Source organism: Oryza sativa, chromosome 9 (assembly GCF_034140825.1).
Source record: "Oryza sativa Japonica Group chromosome 9, ASM3414082v1".
Taxonomy (NCBI): domain Eukaryota; kingdom Viridiplantae; phylum Streptophyta; class Magnoliopsida; order Poales; family Poaceae; genus Oryza; species Oryza sativa.
In genome coordinates this window covers 24,146,928-24,171,046 of record NC_089043.1, presented here as the reverse complement: position 1 = coordinate 24,171,046, position 24,119 = coordinate 24,146,928, and the positions used below count along the sequence as shown (strand labels likewise).

The 24,119-nt window shown below is 41.8% G+C and overlaps 3 protein-coding genes across 3 annotated transcripts; 1 reads left to right on the top strand and 2 right to left on the bottom strand.

Moving 5' to 3' along the window:
• Positions 1 to 970: 970 nt before the first annotated feature.
• Positions 971 to 7,290, bottom strand: LOC4347531 (pyruvate dehydrogenase E1 component subunit beta-2, mitochondrial-like). The gene is made up of 14 exons (NM_001422807.1): positions 7,074 to 7,290; positions 6,837 to 6,923; positions 5,553 to 5,633; positions 5,455 to 5,481; positions 5,293 to 5,355; positions 5,090 to 5,176; positions 4,529 to 4,654; positions 3,984 to 4,117; positions 3,835 to 3,907; positions 3,572 to 3,637; positions 3,128 to 3,166; positions 2,893 to 3,017; positions 2,699 to 2,813; positions 971 to 1,419 (listed from the first exon to the last, which is right to left on the bottom strand). The coding sequence occupies exons 1-14, from the start codon at positions 7,110 to 7,112 to the stop codon at positions 1,351 to 1,353; spliced, it is 1,131 nt and encodes a 376-aa protein (NP_001409736.1). The 5' UTR covers positions 7,113 to 7,290; the 3' UTR covers positions 971 to 1,350.
• A 1,779-nt stretch (positions 7,291 to 9,069) lies between these two features.
• On the bottom strand, positions 9,070 to 11,300 carry LOC4347530 (NAC domain-containing protein 83). Its single transcript, XM_015795918.3, has 3 exons — positions 10,545 to 11,300; positions 10,125 to 10,444; positions 9,070 to 9,607 (listed from the first exon to the last, which is right to left on the bottom strand). Exons 1-3 carry the CDS (start codon positions 10,708 to 10,710, stop codon positions 9,350 to 9,352), a joined length of 744 nt encoding a protein of 247 aa, XP_015651404.1. The 5' UTR covers positions 10,711 to 11,300; the 3' UTR covers positions 9,070 to 9,349.
• Positions 11,301 to 19,744: 8,444 nt separating this feature from the next.
• On the top strand, positions 19,745 to 22,820 carry LOC4347529 (multiple organellar RNA editing factor 8, chloroplastic/mitochondrial). Its single transcript, XM_015756999.3, has 4 exons — positions 19,745 to 20,157; positions 20,912 to 21,009; positions 21,105 to 21,170; positions 21,954 to 22,820. The coding sequence occupies exons 1-4, from the start codon at positions 19,787 to 19,789 to the stop codon at positions 22,607 to 22,609; spliced, it is 1,191 nt and encodes a 396-aa protein (XP_015612485.1). The 5' UTR covers positions 19,745 to 19,786; the 3' UTR covers positions 22,610 to 22,820.
• The last annotated feature ends 1,299 nt before the right edge of the window (positions 22,821 to 24,119 follow it).

Sequence of the window (24,119 nt, the reverse complement as noted above, 5' to 3'; positions counted from 1 at the left end):
CGGTTGGTTTTGGTTATGCCTTGCTTGCACACATTCCTGCTCGGTTTGGTAGTACAAATAATAATATTTCTAATCCTTTTTATATATAATAATAGGGATGATTTGGCTTTGGTATTTGCACTTTAATCTTTTTTCTAATTGGACTGTTCTTTTCTTTGCTGCTTTATTAATGTCTTTTCTTTCTTTAGTTGTTGCTTGTTGCAGTCCATGGTCCAGTCAAAGGGAGAGATTTGGAAAAAAGGGCAAAAAAGATGAGATAGTACTACTAAGAAAAATACATTTTCTGCACGACCGCAAGTGTGCGTGGATCAACCAAGTACCTTTTTCCAGCTGAATTTTATTGCTGTTTTCTTATTTAATACTCCCTCCGTTTCTAAATATTCGACGCCGTTGACTTTTTAAAATATGTTTGACCGTTCGTCTTATTAAAAAAATAAGTAATTATTAATTATTTTCTTATCATTTGATTCATTGTTAAATATACTTATATGTATACATATAGTTTTACATATTTCACAGATAAGACGAACAGTCAAACATGTGCTAAAAATCAACATTGCCAAATATTTAAAAACGGAGGGAGTATAATGTAATGGAACGTGATTTTCTGTTAGGTGATGAGAGATGTTACAATAATTGTTATAGCGATTGATGGTTACGTGCACCAGATCCGTGATCAATTAGCACGGACCGTTTGACCAAAAAATCATTTAGGTCTTCCTAGTTAGCTGTACCGTTGTACTAAAAAGAAAAGGTTGTCACTATTATACCAGCAATTCGGTGGGGATCACATCGTTAGTAATTGCGGCGATACAAGATTGGATTGGAGATAACGGCTAATTAAGTCGATTTTGGGAAAAGATTAAAAAAAAACTTGAAAACTAATTGATCAGAGAGAGGCATCGACATCAACAGCGAGAGGTTTTAGACAGTTCAAAATGTTGACTATCGTGAGAGTTTAGACCCCGGATTTTGGGCGAATAGCAACATGCGACATGCGCAATCGTTGTCTTAAGTTGGGATTATTCATTGCCCTCGTTGTCTTTTGCAACAAATGTGTCCATCAAGAGCTCAGATTTTTCTTTCATTTATGTAACTAGCGCCAGTGTGTACTGTGAACCAATCACCATAAGCTGCATAATTCTCGCATACACACCAAAAAAAAAGAGGGAAATTTGGGTCACCACCAACGAACGCAGTGATGCAACTGCAGCTAAAAGAATAGGTGGGGGTCATGGAAATATCTTGCAAAATTAGCTCGCTTTGAGTTTGGGCAATTGTTGGACACCATTATGAATCATATGTTGGCCGGACGGGAAAAGAAAGATGATGTAAAAGAGGTCTCTCCTATCAGGCAGTTGCTGCCATGGGCACCGCTCTGTAGCACGCACGCTTCGCTGCACGGACAATATCGTCAACCTGCAAGCACAACAATAACGTCGTTAATATAAATGAAGATAAAGAAATGATCAGCATAGTTGATCCATATAAGGGATAATAAATGATGCAGGTCCATGCATTTCACAATTGCATAGCCTCGTAGATCCAGTTTAAAACTGTAGGTACAGCTAAAAACAAAAAAACATGCAAGCGGAGTTTAGACTTCACATTTCATTTACATTAAAGGTATATTTAATAATATTGCTAGTGCAGAAATCAAATGTGATTCTGAACCAGTGTCTAAAGAGTACCGCAAGTACTTCCACCATTCTGCAAACCATAAAGAGTCGAAGAAATGCTGATGACCACCCTGATCACAGTGGTCACCCGGAACACACAAACCGACAATAGGACAGAATTACCAACTTCTTAATAGTGAGCACCTCCAGGGATAACTGGGTGGCAGACAACATCCACCAGAAAGTCTTAACTAAAAGCCATAGTACAGTTAGGTAATATCCCATGACAAGTGTGCCATATGCTTTCCAGCTTATGATCAAATATCTATTGCTCAAGTTGTTGAGTGGAAAGGGCAATCAAGGAAATACTTCTATTTATGAGTGTGTATGCACGTATAGCAACCTCTACATTATACACTATAAAAACTACAATAGGTCAATAGCCCCACACTTTTTTCCTTACTCTACTGAAACATTGCTCCTGCAAATATTTTTGTAATCCAGACACATAGGATGGCCCACACAAATCGATTTGTTTTAACAAATAAGGTTATGACAATGATGGTAACTGTTTATTAAAAAAAGGTTCCATCTTCATAATTCAGAGTCTCCTGGATCGGAATGACCCTCAAGGTCAGCCAGTAATCAACACTATATGCACACTATCCTGTTCAACACCGCCACTACAACTACGAAATAGAACTGATATTTCTTTATTCCCTGCTAATATCAGATTCACTATATTCATTCCCTTCAGAAGCACCAATCAAATGGCTTTAGGCATAAATAAAAACAGAGCAACTTGAAGAAAACAAATCATCACTCCCATTAAATTCAGCACAACTTCACGAAATAGGAGCACATGTCCACCCCACAATGTAAAGGTTGAATGGAAGTAACTACTACTCAATTATGTCAACAGAAATAAATATATGCAACCAATAAAACTAGGAATTCCACCCAAACAGTGCTACTCTGTGCAAGTCCTTGGCACAAAATGCATCGGTGGAGAAAAGAATCATAAACAAAACATGTGTACAAGACACAACATAAAATTTTGGATAGAAACAGAAAAGGACCTGTGGGACAGCCATCCTCTCAAGATTGGCAGCATAGGGCATGGGTACATCAGCTCCAGCAATTCTCTCAACTGGTGCATCAAGATATTCAAAGCTTTCCTCAACAACAGACATGCTGCAAAGAAAACGAGTGTCAGAACTAAAAGTCCTTATCCACACACAGGTGTGCCAATGCATGTGGAGAGAGAGCGTACCATATCTCAGCACCAATCCCATGCTGTGGGAAGCTTTCCTCAATGGTCACCAATCTATTTGTTTTTCTAACAGATGCATTGATAGTAGCTCTATCAAGTGGTCTAATTGAACGAAGGTTTATCACCTATTGGCAAATAGCAGTAAAAAATAAGGAAACTTTTGCAGTATGTGGTTGAAAAGATTGATGCATTATAGATTATTATACTGAACATAAATTGTTTAACAAGTGATCACCTCAGCACTGATTCCTTCTTTGGACAATATATCTGCGGCCTGAAAAAAATTGAGCATAAGAACATAGAAAAGTAATATTGCAATCATAAATGTGAAAGATTTTAAGTACCGCTGGTACTACTTAAAACCTCAAATAGCATAAACTGAAAGAAACATACACTTTCTGAGGAACAATATGGCAGATCAATTTAACTATCAGACTTATGGACGTACCAACCATCTGTTTGATAAACGATCCCTCTATCCGCACAAAATGAAAAATAAATTGCTATTCCCAAAAGGCATAGCTCACAAGTGCCGCTACAGACATACAGTAATCAGAATTTACAGAGATATGATATGCCACACCATAGAAAACTGCGCAAATGATGAGCCAAAACATATAAAGTTATCGACGTAACATACTCATCATCCATATTGTTTACCAATTACAAAATGACGCACCTGAAGAGCATATCCAACCATCTTGGAGTATGCAGTAATTGTAACATCTTTACCCTCACGCTCTATCTACAGAGAGAAGACCCACAGGTAAGTACATCAAACTTCACTGACTGTATAACAGAAATATATATCAGCATGTATCTGGTATACACTTATCTAGAAAACAAGGTGTTCATTAAAAGGGACTCCTGTGAAATAATCAAGGTAATTCTATGCAAGTATGTTTCTTTCCCAAACATGTGTACACAGCTAGTACAACATACCTTTGCTTTGCCAATTGGCAGAGCGAAACTAGAATCAAGCACTTCAGCAGAAATAGGGAATGATTCTCCATAGCTGCAGAAAATAGTATATCAGCATCTTGGGGAAATGACGGCTAGTCAGTATAGCATAACAAGATCATGTTCCATACAGCAGTTCATTTTCCAAGAAAACAACAGGGTCCGGATCCCTAATCGCAGCTTTGAGCAAGCCACGAGCATCTTCTGCAGAATATGGAACCAGAACCTTAAGACCCGGAACATGTGCATACCAAGCCGCATAACACTGCAAACCAATTCAGTTTGTAAATGAATAATTGCAATTATAATGACATATTTAAGTGGCAAAATAATTCTACCATGATTTATCAAAAACAAGTGATGCCTAAAAAGCCAGAATATAAAAGCTAGTGGCAAACTGATCTTAAACAGTCAAACTTCCTGCTCAGCTCACTGCAGCTTCACATGCTGTAAAGAACTCTCATAATTAATCTTTGGTTTCTTTTCTACACCTAAAGACCAGCATTTTGGGGAGAGGGGGATATTAAGTATTTCAGCATTAGCAAAGAGGTTGCCAGATCATCCAGGACAGTTTCTGGGTAGAACAACACAACAAAAGGAAACAATGAACTTTTACAAAGTTCAATGGGGTCCTAGGATGATAAACTAATTCATAAGCCATTCCCTGATCACAAACCTGCGAGTGTTGAGCGCCAACTCCAGCAGCAGCTCCATTAGGTCCTCTGAAAACAATAGGGACAGATATCTGACCCGCTGACATGTAGTTTGACTTGGCAGCTGAATTGATGATATGATCAATTGCCTGAATGTGTAATATAAATAATTAAAACGAAATCACAGCATACAAAAACTGAAATATGTCATTGGTACAAATAATGCAGAAGTAAACACTAATGAGGTACACCTGATAAATATATGTCAATTATTAAGCTTCAGAAAAAAAAAAGAGGGTTTCTTATCAAAGAAGGTGGACCTCCGAACACTAGATCCTGAGTGACGAACACTTTATCAAGCATGTGTACAATATGGATTAGAGTATGGTTTAACTAAAATGCAGGAAAGATAATCTATACTAGCAAATTAACAAACTAGTTGTACAACATACTTACCTAAGTGTTACATTGCTTTACATAGACAAAAACTAATATAAAATTCAACAGCAATCCGTTGCTGCAAGCAACAATATAAACTGATTCCACTATCATAGTAGCATATTGATAATTCGTGCATTACCAACCTGCATTGAGAAATTGAATGTCATGAACTCTACAACAGGTCGAAGACCTTGATACGCTGCACCAACAGCAATGCCAGTAAACCCAGCCTGGAAAAGCAGAACTGAAGCAGATAAGTACTAGAACATGAACGCATGATACCTTAGTGTGAAAAAAATGTGAATGGGCAGAAAAGAAAGGTAGGTAAGAAGGTTTTTAGAATCACCTCTGTGATTGGTGTATCCAGAACCCTCTCAGGACCATACTTGTCAAGCAAGCCCTTTGAAATCTGCAACAGAATACACTTCATGAACAACGATAAGAGCTAATACGTTTACAGCGGACCTGAGGAAAGGCACAACTACTAATATTTTTTAACTTCACACACCTTGTATGCACCTTGATACTCTCCCACCTGCCACGAAAGAGAAGGCCTTAGAAAAACACACAAATCAGGGAGAGAAAGTGAGTGAGTTCCAAGTGTACCTCTTCACCCATCAGAAAAACAGAAGGATCAGCAGACATTTCTTCATCGAGTGCAGAGTTCAGCGCTTCACGGACAGTCATCTGAATAAGTAAAATATGTTGCAGATAACTTGCCAATTGCCATATCAAGGTGCCCAACAAAGAAAAACAAATTTTAATATAGAAATGTCATTTTTCCCCTTTGCCCACTCAACAAACTATGAAGATCCTTTCAGTGCAAAGAGCAAGCCAGCAGATACTTCACTTATTGCATTCATTCACTGTGCTACTAACTTGATAAGTAATTGAGGAAAAAATAAACGCCAATGAGAAGGGCAAGAACAATGCAAAGGAATAAGCATGTAGATATATGATGCGATAGAAATTGCTTCATTTAGCAAGTGCCATGGGCCATGGCCGCCTAGTGCGCCATAACAACCAAGGTGAGCAAGCAATGTAGATCAAACATGTTAGACATGATTACCAGACAACAATACATCTTTATCAAACAAAGAAAAATCATTACCGGCTTACCAACAAAATAATTAGGAATATAAATAGGACCTTCCAGCATATACAAATTAAATCACCACAAACCACCAACACAAGTACAGTACAGTACGCCCCAAAGGAAGTAATCGAACTATGCAGATATAGTAGTCACCAGTTTTGAAGTCAACTGTCTACATCTCCACAACGATACATCTAAAGAAAAACCGCACAATACCATCCGAAGAGACTGTATCTCCACGTCTAGTATAGTGACTGCCAAATGAATCAATACAAACTGTTAACCCTGTAGCCTGACTGTCTGTGGGAAATTTGGACACGCGACCCACATCTATAGGCAGTTTAGATATCAGTTCACTCCGACATCGAGTCTACATGTGGCTACAAATCAGCAGTCATCAAAACATGACAACATTCTATTCTTCAATCGGGATAACCTAATTCCATTGTGCTATACATAAGAACTGACATCAAAACCAATCCTAAGTTGATCTCAACCAAAAAAATAGGTACACATTAAAACATCACATTATCTCCATGAACCGTCAGCCACTTCCAATAACCATCCCCAACCACCTCAACACCAAACTAGAAACAATTCGCTCCGTTAATACTACCGAAACAACAAAATACACGACATCAATGATACAACCAACCACCAAAACCCAATTTCCCGTCAACAAACAGAACAACGCAATTCCGCGGGCCAGACCAGATCATTATTCATTCCACACCAATGCAGCGAGCACGAATGAAAATAATTAAAAAAAAACTAGGGTTCACCCAGGCCCTCACCTCCTTCGCCGCCGCGGAGTACGCCCTCGCCGCATCCGCTGCAGCCGCCGTCGCCGGCCGGAGCCTCCGCAGCACCTGCCCCAGCATCTGCAACCCCCACACACGCCATCCATTACCCGTCAGCGACCCCCCAAATCACAGATCGAAACCCAACCGCACCAAACCCCGGGAAATCCGAGGGATGGCGGGCGGGCGAGCGAGCGAGGAAAAAAAACCGAGGAGGTCGTCGGCACTCACGGGGCCGGATCCGAGCTGCCTCCTCGCGGCGCCCAGCATCCTCCCTCCTGGTCGCGATCGGCGGTGGTCGTCGGCGCGGCGCGGGGCCCTGGATTCGCCGCCGGATTTGGGGGGGAAGCGAGAGAGACGGGGAGGAGGAGGAGACGCCGCCTCGCGAATGGGATAGAGAGGGAGAGAGAGAGAGAGAGAGGAGATCGATTAGTTGGTGGGAGGGGAGAAGGAAAGCGTGGATACGCCTCTGTGCGAGATTTTTATTTTCCGCGCTCTTTTGCAGGAAAGCCCCCCAGCTTAATGCGCATTTATTATTAGTATAAGGAATAATTACTGTAATTACATATTGGCCCAAAGGCCCAGCCTGGTTTGTGGGAGTAATTGGGCCGGCCCGTCAAAGGGGAGACTGCTGTGATGGGCTTTCGTATTGCTATCACCGTAATGACGGCCTGTTTAGCATAAATGTTTTTCCAATTAACGACCTGAATTTTGCGAGGGGAACTGTATATCCCAAAAAAAAAGGGGAAAAATGTATAACTCCCATCTCTACATCAACGAGGATGAACATAACCATATTTATGGACACAAGGAATTAAACTCTGGTGAGTAGAATCATGCACTCGTGACTCTACCGCTACAACTATACATTTAGAAAACCACCATAAGGAATATTTAAAGGAGTAATTCGTGGATTGACTTTTGTGTAGGGACGAGTAATTTTTGTCTTAAGAACATAAACAAGTTTTTGAGGTTTTTTTTAATGTAAGAACATAAACATGTCTTTGAGATTGTATTTTCACGACAAAGGGAGCGGAATCAGTTTAACTGTACAGACCAAACCTTCTCCCTCACTTCCTTATATGCATTTGCCTCTGGATAAAAAATAATGCCTGCAAACTTCTGGTTTCTCAACTTTTACTGCGTTCTTTTCTATACTAGATGTCACAATTCTTCAGAAAAATATATTCATACTACTATAATACTACTTCTTGTTACTATTCACAGTAATCGGGAGCAAATAAATAATGAGACAACCTCTAGTATCTATATGCAGATCGCCACTTGAAGGAGTTCAGACTTCAGACTTCAGAAGAGTTCAGAGTACCGAGGCCACTCGAGAGCAAAAGAAAGATCGCCATCTTTGCTGAACTGTCACACTGTTGGCGACGTGATCGGCAGAGCGCCCCGCGATTCAACGCCAGGATCTCGCGGTGGATTCGCAGGTGTCTGTCACTCACTCTCACTTGACTCGCTCGAGCCAGGGGGACCCGTCCTTCTTTCCTCCCTTCCTTCCTTCCGCTGATCAAACTTCTCATTTCGCCTCTTGAAAGCTGCAAAAGTTTTTTTTCTCTCTCTCCAGTTCAGGGAGGCCATTTGTCTCAAGCATCATCGTTTATCTTACAACGAATCAGTCGCGGCCAAAATTTAAAATTTAAAGCTTGATTGTGGAGTTGATTTTAAGGTATTTTGGACTTTGTTTTCTTTTCAGCATTGATCTTTAAGTCGCTAGAGACACATATAAAAGTTTTACTCATAAATTATTTTGTATCGCTACTAAAGCCATTCTAGCATATAATCCATCATTGGTCAACCGATCGGGCTCATATCGTGGAGGAGGCATTTGACCATTTTGGTTTGGTTTAGTTCCCAACTTTTTCTTCAAACTTCCAACTTTTCCATCACATCAAAAAAAAAATTTCTACATATACTTCCAACTTTTCCGTCACATCGTTCCAATTTCAATTAAACTTTCAATTTTAGCGTGAACTAAACACACCTTTTGGTACACAGATATATGATTTCATTTCTGTAGAGAAGTTAATTTTCAGCTGATCTAAAACAGTGTATACATGCGTTTTTTCTTCAAACAGAGAGTTGACAGGCTTTTGTTGGGAGCTAGAGGAGGCAGAGAAAAATTTTGGACTAAAGTTAATCTGACTGCTGCAGAAATGACAGCTGAATAATGGTAGCTGGTGGTAGCTAGCAACTGGTGATCGATCTGATGTTCCTGCTTAATTGAGGTTCCTTATCTTAATAAATGATCAAGAGAAACTTACAAGTTACAATTGATACAGATGTCACAGCTGCTGCTCAGTAATCTTTACTTAGGAGCTTTCTTAAGCTGGGGCTTCTCTCTTCAACCTGCTGCTTAAACTTAAACTCCTACTAATCATTATGGTACAAGGAGAAGTACAGGAAAAGCAATGGAGGGACAAAAGAGAACAAGAAGAAGAAGAAAAAAAATCACTAGTACTAGTAATTAATTAAGGAGATTTTCAGCATGTCTAGGCCTCTCTTTGAGAGGCAGATGGAGCACCATTGATGCTGCCACTGCTGACTTCTTCTTCTCCTTCTCCGTCTGAAACCTCAGCCGTGACACAGCTCGACGACGACGGCGACGGCGACGGCTGCCGCCGACGGTGACCGTGGACACCGGTGACCGGCGTTTCGCCGTCGGCGTCGCCGGCTCGCCTTCTTGATGACCTGTTGTTCTTCAGAAAAATCCGGCACACCACCCATTCTCCTGGCTGAGCCATGCAACTCTGCAAAGAAAAACATAATGATACCATTCATCAGATTCCAGATGATCAAATTGAGCTCTCAAGTCTGAACTGAACTGAATTCGTGTTTAAATTTACAGCGACGGGTGCATGCTAGTAGATGAGATGTGAGTGACAAAGAGGTTCAATTAAATTTTTTGATGGAACACAATGCAAGACAAGTGGCCGCACACAGTGAAGTGTCCTAATCCACGTAGCCAAGCAGGTTAAGTTACTTTGAAAGGAGGCAAAGATTCTCTCATGTCTGCATGATTGAGATGCTGCCGTGCGCTGTGGAAAGCCTTTTGCAAAAGCTGCAAACTTCTCTTCAGTTAATTTACCCAAAAATTTCACATACATATGCTAAGTTTGTTCTAATAAAAGTTTGAACTAAAACTGGGGTTAATTAATTTGAACCTTTGAAGCAAAACCTAATGATGATTCAGAATGACATTAGACTTAATCACATGTATCAGTACTATTAGTGTTATTACTGAAGAATTGGAGAATTCAGACTCACATGGTTCCCGCGCTTTGTCTGTCCGGCGGCGGCGACGGCGACAGCGCCGGCGGCGGCGAGGCGGTACTCGTGCATGACCCAGTGGGTGCGCGACGGCGGCTTCGCGCGGAGGAAGAGCAGCGTCGTCTTGACGCCGACGAGGTGCTGGCCGCCGCCGCCGCCGCCGCCGCCGCACCCGAAGCCACGCAGGAACACCGGCTTCTCCGCCCCCGTCGCCTTCCAGTACCCACTCCCCGCCCTCCTCCTCCGCCACCCGCCGCCGCCGCTCGCCGCCGCGAGCTGCCGGAAGCTGAAGAAGTAGGCCTCACCATCGCCGGCGCCTGCACAGAAGGAGAGAGTTCACGATCAGTCTCCCGCTCGGTCGAGCTTGGCAATGGCGCCGCACCTCCTCGAAACCAAAACGGATCAAGAAAACCGCACCGGGGAGGTCCCAGGGGTCGAGCACGGTGGCGTCGTGGACGTCCGGGATGACGGCGGCGGGGAGCGGCCGGCACAGCGCCCTCCGCCGGAGGTACTGCACCACCAGCTCCTCGTCCGTCGGGTGGAACCTGAACCCCGGCGGCAGCTGCTGCCCCGGCGTCGCCATTGCTAAAGCTCTTCTGCTCAGTTAGCTAGCTAACCACGCAGTGAATGCACAGTAGCAGCCAAGCTGAGTGATCAACGATCAGTGAGACACTGTCACAGCTTCAGCTCAAGCTTCACAGATCACAGGTAACTTATGAGTTCTTGGAATGTTCAGAGTTTTCAGAGATCCAGAGATTCAGAGAGAGAGAGAGAGAGAGAGAGAGTTTGATGATGAGTGGAGTGGAGAAGAAAAGGGCGGGGAATTTATAGGATCCATGTGGCGTGGAGCAGACTCCAATCCTGCCACCATTGTTGCTTAAATAGTATGATTCCTTCTCCGATTTGACATGATCCAATCTTGTTTCACCCTAAACATGTCTCCTAAATTCTGATTGATACAAAAACTTTTTCTTCTCCTCCCTCTTTTTTCAGAAAGTGGAGAAAAAAAATCCAAGTAGCGCTTGACAGAGATTTAATTAATTGTTTATTTTGGTTTTAAGATAGACTAGAGGGTTTATGGTCAATTGTTAATCATGCCATGTAAGCAATTCACTTGACTCGATGGCTTGGATTTATATGCCCATTGGCCATTGCACAAAAAAAATTGAGTACTATTGTTTCTATGATTGCTATATGATTCCATGTTTTTAGGGACATTTTTGTCTGGTTATTCATTTTAAAAACATTTTTTCTGATAAAAATCATGAAGCAAACTTCAGGATTGGCACTTTGCTCGTTTTTGCACATCGGATTCGACCCTGATGTGCCCTATGCAAACTGCAGCTTGCAAGTGACTGACAGGAGGAACACACGCACACAGGTGCAGATGTTCTTGTCAGTGATTGCCTTGTGAGCTAATCAACTGGCTTAATTGGCAGAGCTGATTATCGCCATGTGTTGTGCGTGCTTCCGTGGTACTTCGTGTGGATTAGGAGGAATCATTAGCGCCTTTTCTTGCTTCTAATTGTAATCATGTCACTCTTTTGGCCGTTGCTTAATATGCCGAGTTGCTTCCTGCCCCCTCCTTCCAAGCAACCAAGCATCTCCAATGTCTGAATCTTAGGGCCTCCTGGGCCCACACACCTGGCAGATATTTCAAGGGCACTGTAAAAAAAACATTTTATCTGACTTAAGATTCATCTGCATCAGCATCTGACTTCCTAGTATAACTACTCCCTCCGTTCCGGTTTAGTTGTCATTGGGGTGTAGAGTTATTGTCCCAGAAAGAAGGTCGTTTAGGCGTAGGGCAGCTAGCAGGCTAGCCACTATTATGAGTACTTCTATTAATTTTCTTCCCCATGCTGGTTGCAGATATATCGGAATAACAGACGCAGTACTAGTTTTGTGTTAATTTTTAAGCATTGAAATGATTAATGTAGGGGCACGTTGGTCATTTTTCCAACACCATATTTTGTCATCTCTTTCCTAGAACGACTAGTAAACTGGGACAGAGGAAGTAACTTGTACTGGTTTCTCTTTGAATTTTCTGAAGAAATGGATATTTTTTTTCTTTGTGTGATTATGCACAGGAAGAAATAACTGTCTCATGAAGTCTCATCCAATGCCCATTGGTTCAGACACACTCTTTTTTCTCCTCTCAATTCATCAGCATTAGCAGGGCATAATCTACACGAAACGAGTGAGAATATTAATCGCACCTCGTATAGTGTCATAATTTCTTGGCCTTTTATATTTCTTCGCTCTTAGGATTGTATTGTTCTTCCGCTATATTTAATGAAAAAGACACACTCTCATGCTATTTTTCTCTTCAAAAAAAAGTGAGAATATTAACCGCAAAGCCACATTTAAATACTACATCCGTTTTAGGTTATAAGATATCTTGACTTTGGTCAAAGTCAAACTGTTTTAAGTTTGACTAAGTTTATAGAAAAAATAATAACATTTTCAACCAAGATAAATTTATTATAAGAATATATTTAATTATTGATCTAATGAAACTAATTTGGTATTATAAATATTATTATATTTGTTTATAAACTTAGTCAAATTTAAAGTAGTTTGATTTTGACCAAAGTTAAACCATCTTATAACCTGAAACGGATGGAGTATTTAACAACAGCAGGTTAAACAGAATGGTGAGTTGGTGACGTCACAGCATCGCACCATGCCGGGGAAGATGACGTCCAAGCATAGCTCACAGAGCAACTCCGTGCAAGCAACAGGGTGAAAAACTCCGGGCTCCCCTGTCGCCATTACCGTGACAAATACAGCAGGCTTGGATTGGAATAACTCCAGCGGGAGGAGAGGCTTGTGGAATGGAATTGCTTGCCTTGCTCCAATCAAATTCGGCGACTTTTTGGTGTGCCAAAAGGGGATCATTTTTACCCCCCAAGAGGTAACTTGCTCAGTGTTATTACCTTTCATTGCATCTAGATGTCTACCAGTCTATGTGACGATGCAATGTTGCCAACGCTGTCAAACCCGGGTTTCGAACCTATGACGTCAACAACGATAACTACGTGTCTTTTATTATCGAATTTCATGCACTAACCAGTTCAACCCAATTACCCAAAAGCTTAAACCGGTGAGAAAAATGAGGTTTTTGAACTTAAAAGCTCTGGCTTTTATACCATACTTAGTTACAACCAACCAGTTCAACCTAAAAGCATAAGACGATGAGGAAGCGCGCACAATTTACCTTTTTTAGATAATGGAAGCTTTATTAATCTCAGTAAAATTCTATCAAGTGATACAATTATTCTGAGAGCACCTCCGGCTTCTGCACTCAAAGAGTGCACACAGCCAACAAGAAAGAAACAAAAGATAAACTCATCATCCAAATAGCAGGGACAAAAAGAACTTCAGGAGCCCTCTAACCGTAGCCTAGAACGCCACCCATGCGCCGGGGTAGAAAACTCCATGGCCACTAGCTCCAATTGTTGACAAGCCACAACGATAGTTCCCCGCAAATTGACCTTCTGAAGGATAGCCCATGAGCGGAGCCAATGTGTAATCAAAAAGATAACCTGCAAAGGAGAAGATATGTTTTTTCTTTCAAAAACCACATCATTTTTGCAAAGCCAAATAGACCAAATAGTGGTTGTTGCCCCTAATAAGACCAAAGATCTCAAATTGCGTGGTTGTCTTCTTATCCAATGCCCAAACATATGAGTTGTACTATTAGGTAAACTAATATTCGAAGCAAACTGGATTAAAGACCAAACTGCATGGGCAAAACGACAATCAAAGAACAAATGATTAATAGTTTCATCTTTGTGGCAGAAAGAACAAGACTTGTTTCCTCTCCAATTCCTTTTAATAAGATTATCTTTTGTTAAGACTACTCCACGACGTAAGTACCATAAGAAGATCTTAATCTTTAGGAGGGCTTTGATCTTCCAGATTCTTTTGTTTATATTGGGAACATCGGTCTGCACCAACGCAAGATAAAGAGATTTAACCGAGAATCTGCCATCAGTGGTTAGATTCCATTTAAACTCATCTTGGTCGTGAGATAATATAATCTGGACATGCTAGTGGTTATGATCCAGAGAGCAAATAATGCATGACAGCTTGTTGGAGTGGTGCCTCATCTCATTGATGGTGGATTGTCCATCCTCCAATATGCTGATGATACTGTACTCTTTATGGAACATGATCTAGAGAAAGCTTGTAATCTGAAAATGTTGTTGAACGTTTTCGAAGAATTATCTGGCTTAAAGATTAATTTTCATAAGAGCGAGCTTTACTGCTTTGGTGAAGCCCAAACAGCTCATGATCAATATACTAACCTTTTTCAATGTGAGGTTGGTTCTTTTCCATTCCGTTACCTTGGCATTCCTATACATCATAGGAGACTTCGTAATTTGGAGTGGAAGGAAGTGATTGAACGGCTTGAAAAACGGTTGGCAAGTTGGAAAGACAAACTTTTATCACTTGGAGGGCGACTAACACTAATCAATTCAGTGCTTACCAGCCTACCAATATATATGATGTCCTTTTTGGAAATACCTAAAGGAGTGATCAAGAAGATTGATTATTTCTGATCAAGGTTCTTTTGGCAAGGGGATGGACACAAAAGGAAATATAGACTAGCAAGGTGGGACATCATATGTCGTCCTAAAGACCAAGGGGGGTTGGGAATTCAAGATCTTAAAATTAAGAACAAGGCTCTCCTTAGAAAGTGGTTGCATAAACTACTCACTACAGATGGTGTGTGACAACAAATGCTAAGGAACAAATATTTGAGGTCACAACCTTTGTCTCAAGCTCAGTGGAAAGCAGGAGACTCACACTTTTGGGCTAGTCTAATGAAGTCCAAGCCTGATTTTCTCAGGTTTGGCTCCTCCAACATCAAAGATGGCTCTCAAGTTCGGTTTTGGGAAGATAAATGGTTGGGGAATGCCTGTTTAAGAGAACAATATCCTTGTCTCTATAACGTTGTTAGGCATAAACATGCAACTATTTCAGAAATTTTCCAAACCAGTCATCTAAGCTTTTCTTGGCGCAGGGACCTTACTGGCTCTAAGTTAGTGGCGTGGAATCACCTTCTCTCGTGCACAATTTACCTATGTTCCACCATTCATGAATTATCGACGATGTTTCGGTGCATGTAACTAAGTAGCACATGAAACCAAACCAAGTGCATGAGAGGGAGACTAGTACGAATCTTTATTATTCAGGATTACACTTGAGGAGAAATGGGGACAGAAATTAGGCTCAAGTTGAAGTGCCCAAGCAACAGGTCCCCTTCAACTCCTCCAAGCACTATATCTTTCAATAATGCAAATTGTTGACAGAATGGCCACAAACAACACATGGCTGGGCACCAGGAGAGCAGGTGATGCTGGACCAGAAATAGGAATCCTGATGAGAACACCCCCCACCAATCTCATTTCTCTCCACGACCCTCATTCGTCGACTTGCTGTCGCGAGTCGGCATCGTCCTCGAGCGAATCCCGACCGAATTCCATGAAACATTGAGTGTGTCCTGAGGGTTCTTTCAGGGTTCAGACCTATCTAGCTGGATCAGTGTGGCTCAGGGGAGAGAGAGAGCAATGCAATTTGCAACTCACACAATTGTCTGTCTCACCTGATGTCATTGCTCCCATTTCCTTAAACAAACAGCAAGTGCAGTTTCAGGTACTGCTAGTTTAGGCTTATCTTTTCAGATTTTTTACCGGAACATTGAAACGGATTATTTGTTCTGCTCCGAAAAATAAATTTTCTTAAAAAACCTTGTGTTGCTGTATTGTTTAGACCAAGTTTATTTATCAAGTAGATAATTCGTAGTAACAATCCACTCAATAATTTGTTTTAAACTGAGGCTTAGAGTTAGATAGCTGCAGAGAGCAAGCCAGAAAAAGCTATCTATCAGCAGTAGGTACAGACCAATCATATGAGTAGTAGCAGTAAGCAGAGACAGATCAATCAGCTAGAGTGTCCTACATTTCCTCTAACACAAGCCATTTCCATTTCTCCCGGTGTTAACTTAGGAACCCGGAAACCGGCATATCGATGAACCGATCGATCGATCGATCCATGTCGCCATGATCATGATCGATCATGTCGTGTGTGTGCAGGTGTGAACAGTGGTGTGTTCATCGCTCGTTTTCTGGAGTTATTTCTGAAAGCTTAAGACTAATTAATACACTACTGCTACTGCTACTGAACGATCTCTAAATCATATTGTGGTTGGGTACTTGGGGGTTGCTTTCTCCTTGTGTGGCAGATTGTCAATGCCTTTGGAGTGCGGGTGCCTCTGACTTGTGCGTGGTGAGACCCTTGCCCATGAACTGAAGCAAACACTGCAATTGCCAACCTTAATTAATACTGATCTTTGAGTTGATTACTAGTACTATCTTGGCCTGAAAAGATGGCTAGGGTCATAGCATCTAGTAGGCAAATATTATTGAAGAAAAGGAAATGATCTTGCTTGGGTTGATGCCTTCTGTCCCCAGATAAGCAGCTAGGACCCCGGAAACTGCATGCCCAATGATTTCATCCGCTTTGGCCGCCTCAAGCTCGGCTTGGTTAATTAGGAGTTAGGACCTAGTCACTTTTAGTGATCAGGACATGTAAACTTCTCAAAGCTAGAGGTAATTATTTTTCAATTAGTAGTAGGTTATTTTCTGAACATGTATTGAGTATAAATTACTCAACTTTGACAGTATGTTTGGCAGGTTAGGCAGGGTTTCTTTTGCCTTGATAAGTTGATTTGTGTGCAAGTGGCCTTAAATTAGCTTTCTTTCTCATCTTAGTTTTGGCCAAAGCCTGAACATTCTCACTCCTTTTACTGGTCAGAAAGCTGCTGACCTATTCAGTGATTCTCCTTTCAATCCAGCAGGTCTCCCACTGGTCTAAAGTTTCAGAAGTTTTCAGAGATTAGCACTGAAACATCCTGCCTGTGATTCCTGTCCTAAATGCAGAGATGTTAGCTTTAATTGTTGCATTGTTTGATCAGGGTAACAAAACATTGTTGCATTGCTTGATAACATTGATGTGATGTGTCTCACTTTTGGAGGGACTTGTTTCCAGGAGAAGATTAAGGTCTTTGCTTGGTCACATGCATGGCACATGTCCATGCAATGCATGCGTGCAAGCTCTTGATGATGATGATTATGATGATGGTAAACCAGGGTTAGCTTTCATTCTAAGTTGCTTGCTCCTTCAGCTGTTTGTTTGGCAGCAGCTGAGGGCCATGAGCATGAAGTACAGTACTACTGAACTCCATGTGCTGAAGGCTGCTGCTGCTGCTGGCTGCACATTGTATTGCAGCACGCAAATGCAGATCTGGAGCACAGTAATCCCTTGGGTCTTAAGAGAGAGTAGGAAGTATAAAACAGAATGATTAGCTTCACTCCCGACCATTGCTAACTTGGATCACAAGTTCCTCATCTGCACTAGCCATAAGTAGTAGTAGTAATATTTCTTCTGCAAGACAAGACAATACTCTAGATCATCTGCTAAATGCAAGATATTTTAAGAAAATTCTTGTGAATTACTATATTCATACGATGCAAATTCAGAATAAGCTAGTACTCATAATTTTAAACTGAGGATCATAGGTGAACACCATCTCATTATCATGCCCTTGAGAGAGACGACGAACTTACTCTTTTCTTCCTCACAAGTCATAAATCCCTTTGATCTTGCAACACAGCATCAGCAACATGATGGCTACTGTTACAGAAGCGGGTGAGACTTTATTTTGTTTTCTTTTTCTAATTGTTAAATTTTGATTCATGTGTCACGTCAAATGAAGACTGAGTTTAGTCATGTAGGTGCCACGTCATCTGAAACCGCCGTCCAAACCGCTTTGAGACTTATTTTGCACCGATTTTAACAGTAGAAGGACTCGTTGGATTTGGTTTTTCGGTTGAAGGATGAAAATCGGATCCGTTAACAAGTTAAGGGCCTCAGATGAACTTATTCCTACTGAAACGAGCTGCGGTATTTTCTTCATTTGGGCCAGAGACTAGTGGACCGTTTTCTTGACTTGTCTGGGCCAAAGCCCATGCCTGACTTGACTTAATGGTGTAAGGGGCCGATTTTTGTGTGATGCTTATTCTGAACAGAATAATTTGTCTCTTGGAGTTAAATATAAACCAAAGCATCAAATATGGATTATTATCAGCAAAATATTCATTTGAAAATTTTGCAATTTTCTCAAGATTAGTAAGGTGACCAACATCTGTGGGTACTCTATCCCTAAAATTAGGAGCACTTATTTTCGCTAAAAGGACTATTATTTGGTAGAGATATTTCCATAAAAAAAGATTACTCTCTTAATAATACTCGTTATTTCAGACAATAACATGTTTTTAAAAAGCAACTTTAACCATTATATAATTTTCTATATAGAATTATCAAAAATATATAATTTTATTATATTACTTTTTAAGATTAATCTATGCCTATATCCTATGGTTCATATTTCTAAAGTCTTGTTCAGTTAACAATCAAACTAGAGGGATTGAAGAAGATTGAGGAGCATAATTCCACACTATAATAGGTGTGGAATAAATCATTTTGAAATATCTCTTAATTCTTTTGTGAGAGGGATTAACTGAACAAGGTGTAATAAAGCAAATATTTTGAAAATTATTCATAGTCCAAAACTAAAAACATATAATACACCAGTCCAGCACTCTCTCGTCTCCACTTCATTCCCTACCACGCCGTCATCCATGGCCGCCGGTTGTGGTAGACCCCGGCGAGCGGCGAGATTGGCGACCACCGCCTTTCCCTCCTCCTACACACCCTTGTCCTCCAAGCTCACTGTTGTATTATGAATCGGATTCGGAGATCGATTGAGTTGCATCGAGTGTTGGATCGGAGGCGGGTTCCCCGGAGTTGCTATATAAACCCTTGTTTTGTTCCGGCGGGGCGGGAGGCGATGACAGCGGAGGAAGAGGGGGGATGAACGTACAAGGCAAGCGCAAGGCGGGTGCGTGTTGCCTCGGTGGCGGCGGGAAGCGGCGGCCGTCGTGGAGGTGGAGGAGCGGGACTGGACGTCGCTCCACGACGAGGTCGCTAACCACATCGCGGAGCGGCTGCTCGCCGCCGGCGTGAGGGAGTACAAAGCGTTCCACGCCGTGTGCTCCCGCTGGAGCGCATCCACCGCCGACCCGCGGGACCCCACGCTGGCCGACCCCCGCTTCCGGCCGCGCGGCTAGATCTCGATCTGGGAGAACATCGGGCTCCGCCCCGCCGACGCTGATGGGATCACCTACCTCCACGCCGCCACCGACAAGGTCCGGCGGGGCATGCTGCCGGAGGCGGTCTAGAGGCAAAGCATGTTATATTATCTATGATTCTATAATTTATTAGATTGTAAATTTAAGAGATTTAAATACAAACATATTAAATCATCATCATACATAATTCACTTAATAAATTCTTTTTGAACATCTTTAATAAATCCTTTTCGAACATCTCTCATTCTCTAAATAGTAGAGTGATTAATTAACCGAAAAGTGTGTAAAGCAAATGTTTTGGAAATTATCCCTAATCCAAAACTAAAAATATTATCAACCCGAGGAATATATAATATGCGGCTATAAAAATGGGAGCCGATTGCCCGGATTAGGCTTAAACCCTCAGCCCCCCTCATTCCCAATCTAGGGTTTTCCCCCATGGCGTCGGCGTCGCGCTTCCTCCTCCTCTCCAGGCTCCCCGCCGCCGCCGCCTCCTCCACCTCCCGCCTCCTCCGCCCGCTCTCCGCCGCGGGGAGCCTCCTCCCGGCGGCGCTCGCCCCCTCCGCCCCGCGCGCGGCGGCGGCGGCGGCGAGGTGCTTCGCCACGCAGCCCGCGACCTCCTCGCTGCGGGACTCGTCGCCGAACTGGAGCAACCGGCCCCCCAAGGAGACGATCCTCCTCGACGGGTGCGACTTCGAGCACTGGCTGGTCGTCGTGGAGCCGCCCCCCGGCGATCCCTCCAACCCGGAGCCCACCCGCGACGAGATTATCGACGGCTACATCAAAACCCTCGCACAGGTGGTTGGGAGGTATATATGGCCGTCTTGAACGATCCTCCCCCCCTTCTCCCTCTCACGCGCATCTCGCATCCGTGGGATTTCGTGGAAACACTCGATTTAATCTGTTAGTTCGTGATTGGGTCGTGATTGGGGGTGAGGAAATGGGACGGAGGAAGTGGATTTGGGGATATTTATAGTTAGGTGATATGTGAAGTTTTTCCATGGTATTATTTGTTAACTTCATCTGTGGTGGATTGGCTGATAAATACCTGTTTCAGTGATAGTGTATTCTGTACTGTTGATGCATATTTTATTTTATTTTCACAAATGTGACTGGGATTTTATTTATAGATTCCACATGTATTTGTCATTTTCTTTTGATTCGCTACGGTTTCCATATTAATCTGGTCTCATGGTGTTGCATGTAGTTAGTTATTATGGGGGAATAAATTGGTATTTCTATGGGGATGATTTGTAAATTAGAAGGGAGGTCATGCCCTCCTGTTATCAACACGATGTTTTTTAATCATGCTTCATGCCCTGTTTTGAAAATTGATTGTGTTCTATTAATTCTGTCAACCACTGACATATTTAGGCGTCCATCTTCATGGTAGCATGTGCTAGTTTTTCTGGTTTCTCTTTAATTATCGCATCATGTAAGTCCTACTGTATAACAATTTATTTGCTTAGTTTATTCATTTATTTTCTTGATATATGCCCTGGGTATTGGCCATTATATAAATTGCTCATAATTCTTTTTAACCAAATGTGTCCTTTCTTCCAGTGAGGAAGAAGCAAGGCATAAGATCTACTCAGTGTCAACTCGGCATTACTTTGCTTTTGGAGCTCTTGTATCTGAGGAACTCTCCTACAAACTCAAAGGTATTTATGGTTGTATGAAATTCTTTGTAGGGGATGTTTTATGGGGGTCACTTGTGTTCTTGCTTTAACGCTGTGCTATTAAATTATTTTGCCAGAGTTGCCCAAGGTCCGCTGGGTTCTTCCAGACTCATACCTGGATGTCAGAAATAAGGACTACGGAGGTAAATGTTCATTCTCTTCCTATTGAATTACATATCATCACTTTCTTTTCTGAACTGTTTTTATATCATTTCCGTGTTAGTTATATAGATCCTCTGTGATAATTGCTCTCTATGTGTATGATGCCATATTATGATCAAACTGATTAATTCTAATGTCCCTGTGCAATGCTTTGAACTGATAATTTCTGGCTCTTGTTTTATAGAGGTTATGTTTTTTCTGCGTCAAGTATATGTTTTACCATGGAACTCTTCTGCTGATTGCTCTGGTGTCACCTTGTATTCTAGCATACCACTGAACTTTTTATTTGGAGTCTGTATCCTGTGAAATCTCCTAGTACTAGGATATCTTGAAATTTAGTTTGCTATTTCTTCCCTAGACCATCTGATAAGTTGGATTGCTTGATTATCAGTAGTCATCGCAGTGAAATCAACTAGTTCAAGCAAACTTTATAAACTTGAGTCAGTAATATCTATTTAGTTATCTAGTTTTGAGGGAGTAAATGGTAACTTGGACCTTCTGTTTGTAGTTGTATATATGTCATGGTAGTGGTAGTGATTGCGGACTGTCCGTGGCAGTTACCATCTTCTGTGGTTGAGAATTTGAATACATATGTTATTTTTAGTGTGCTGTTTGTTGCTTAGTTCATAATTATATCTAGCAGAGTTTTATGAGTTCATAGTTATTTTTATCTGTTTTGTAATGTCTTTATCCATGTGATGGAATCATAGAGATGTGATCTATGAGCATTTGGTGTGTATTTGACACCTTGTCTTTTATTGCAGGAGAACCTTTTATAAATGGGGAAGCCGTTCCTTATGACCCTAAGTACCACGAGGAGTGGGTGAGAAACAATGCGCGTGCCAATGAAAGAAGCCGGCGCAATGATAGGCCTAGAAACTTTGACAGGTCAAGGAATTTTGAGAGGAGAAGGGAGAACATGCAGAACTTCCAGAACAGAGATGTGCCTCCTGGCCAGGGATTCAACAGCCCTCCCCCACCAGGTCAGGGCCCAGTCCCGCCTCGTGATGCTCCTCCGATGCACCATGCTCAGGGTAATGTTCCTCCACCTCCACCACCAAATGCAGGTCCTCCAAACTACCAGCCCCATGCACCAAATCCGCAAGGCTATACAAACTATCAGCAGGGCGGTGCGCCTGGCTACCAAGGTGGACCCCCTGGCTATCAAGGTAGCAACCAGGGCTACCAAGGTCCACCCCCACCCCCACCATCTGCTTACCAAGGCAACAACCCTGGATACCAGGGAGGAGGGCCAGGTTACCAGGGCGGCAACCCGCCTCCTTACCAAGGTGGCAACCCTGGCTATGCACCAGGCTACCATGGCCAAGGAGGCAACCCTAGCTACCAGCAAGGCGGCGATAACTACAATGCCGGTGTGCCGGCTTATGAGAGGGACGGACAAGGGAGGAATTACCAGTAGAACACTGCTAGAATAAACGATATGTAGAATCTAGTACGAGCGTAACTTCATTTGTTTCCTGTTGTTATCGCATGTATACTCTTATGCTGCTTTGTGAACTCGGTTTCGTATGTGTCGAGCAATCACTTCAATGTGTCTGGAACTAGCGGTTGTTTGAAGCACTTAAAACATTATAAATGTTTGGTCAACTAGTGCATTTTGTCCAAATAAATACACTGCTAACTGTGTTCTTGTACGGAGCTCGGAAGCTGCTCTGTTAATTCCATTTCTATTGTTCTGCCATCTGTGCGCAATGGTTCAATTGTATATGCGGCAACGTCCTCGTCTCCTGTCTGATGTTGCTTGATTACGTCTGAGTGGAAGTGGAACCAAACAATTGCATATGCAGCCACGCCGTTGTGCAGTACTGTTCGTTGAGATTGGTTTGGCTATGTTCATGGCTGGTTTTGGCTATATTCATGGCTGGAGGAGTGAATGATACATATACCCCAAAATATAATAGGTTTTTTTTGGAGGGATTAAGGTTCAGATACAATTTAAATAATAGGTTTTTTTTTGGAGGGATTAAGGTTCAGATACAATTTAAATAAAGGATAGTTTGATTGGCTAAGGTGAGGAATATTGACAATATTTCAATGTTAAATACAAGGATAGTTTGATTGGCTAAGGTGAGGAATATTGACAATATTTCAATGTTAAATACACGGATAGTTTGATTGGCTAAGGTGAGGAATATTCACAATATTTCAATGTTAAATACATCTATATCTAGATATAGGGAGTAGTTCTTTTTATACGATTGAGTTTATGTTTAGTCTAATTTCTCTCTTACTTATCTATGCTACTATATTTATAAAACATACGAATTACCCAACTCAACTATAATCCGCTCACGAGCAATATCATCGGATTTTATGGAATACATTGATAAACCACAAAAACCGATAAGATCCTGATAAATTTTGTCCAAATTTTTAAATTCAGTTTGTTTTTTTTAGCTTGACCCAATAACCGTGTGGTTTGTGTTTTTGCCCCGGTTCAGAAAGATTTTGCAAATCGAGTTAGACCATAATTGTGAACCCTGCTGCCTGCCCTGTGCTCAGTTGCTCACCATTCACCTATGTCGCCTCGAGCTTGATCGCCCTCCCTCCTCCATGAGCTCGGCGCAAGCAAGCACAAATTGTATTTTATCCTAGTTATTAAGCACTCTGACGTGTAGTATCTAGGTCCCGTTCTTTTCTCCAATAAGAGTTTGATGAAGATTAAAATTTTCGTGACACGCTTTTTAAACTGCTAAACGGTGCGTTTAGTGCGAAAACTATATATATATATATTTCGAAGACCGTATTGATGTTCAAACCATAAAATAAATAATTATGAAACCGGAGGGAAACGCATTTGGACGAACTGTGGGATGGTATAATCCCAAATTTCTCACCTACATTAGGGCTTGTGGAGGAGACACCGAAGTGACTTTTACGTGTCCCAACCCAACCCAATGCCCAGCGAA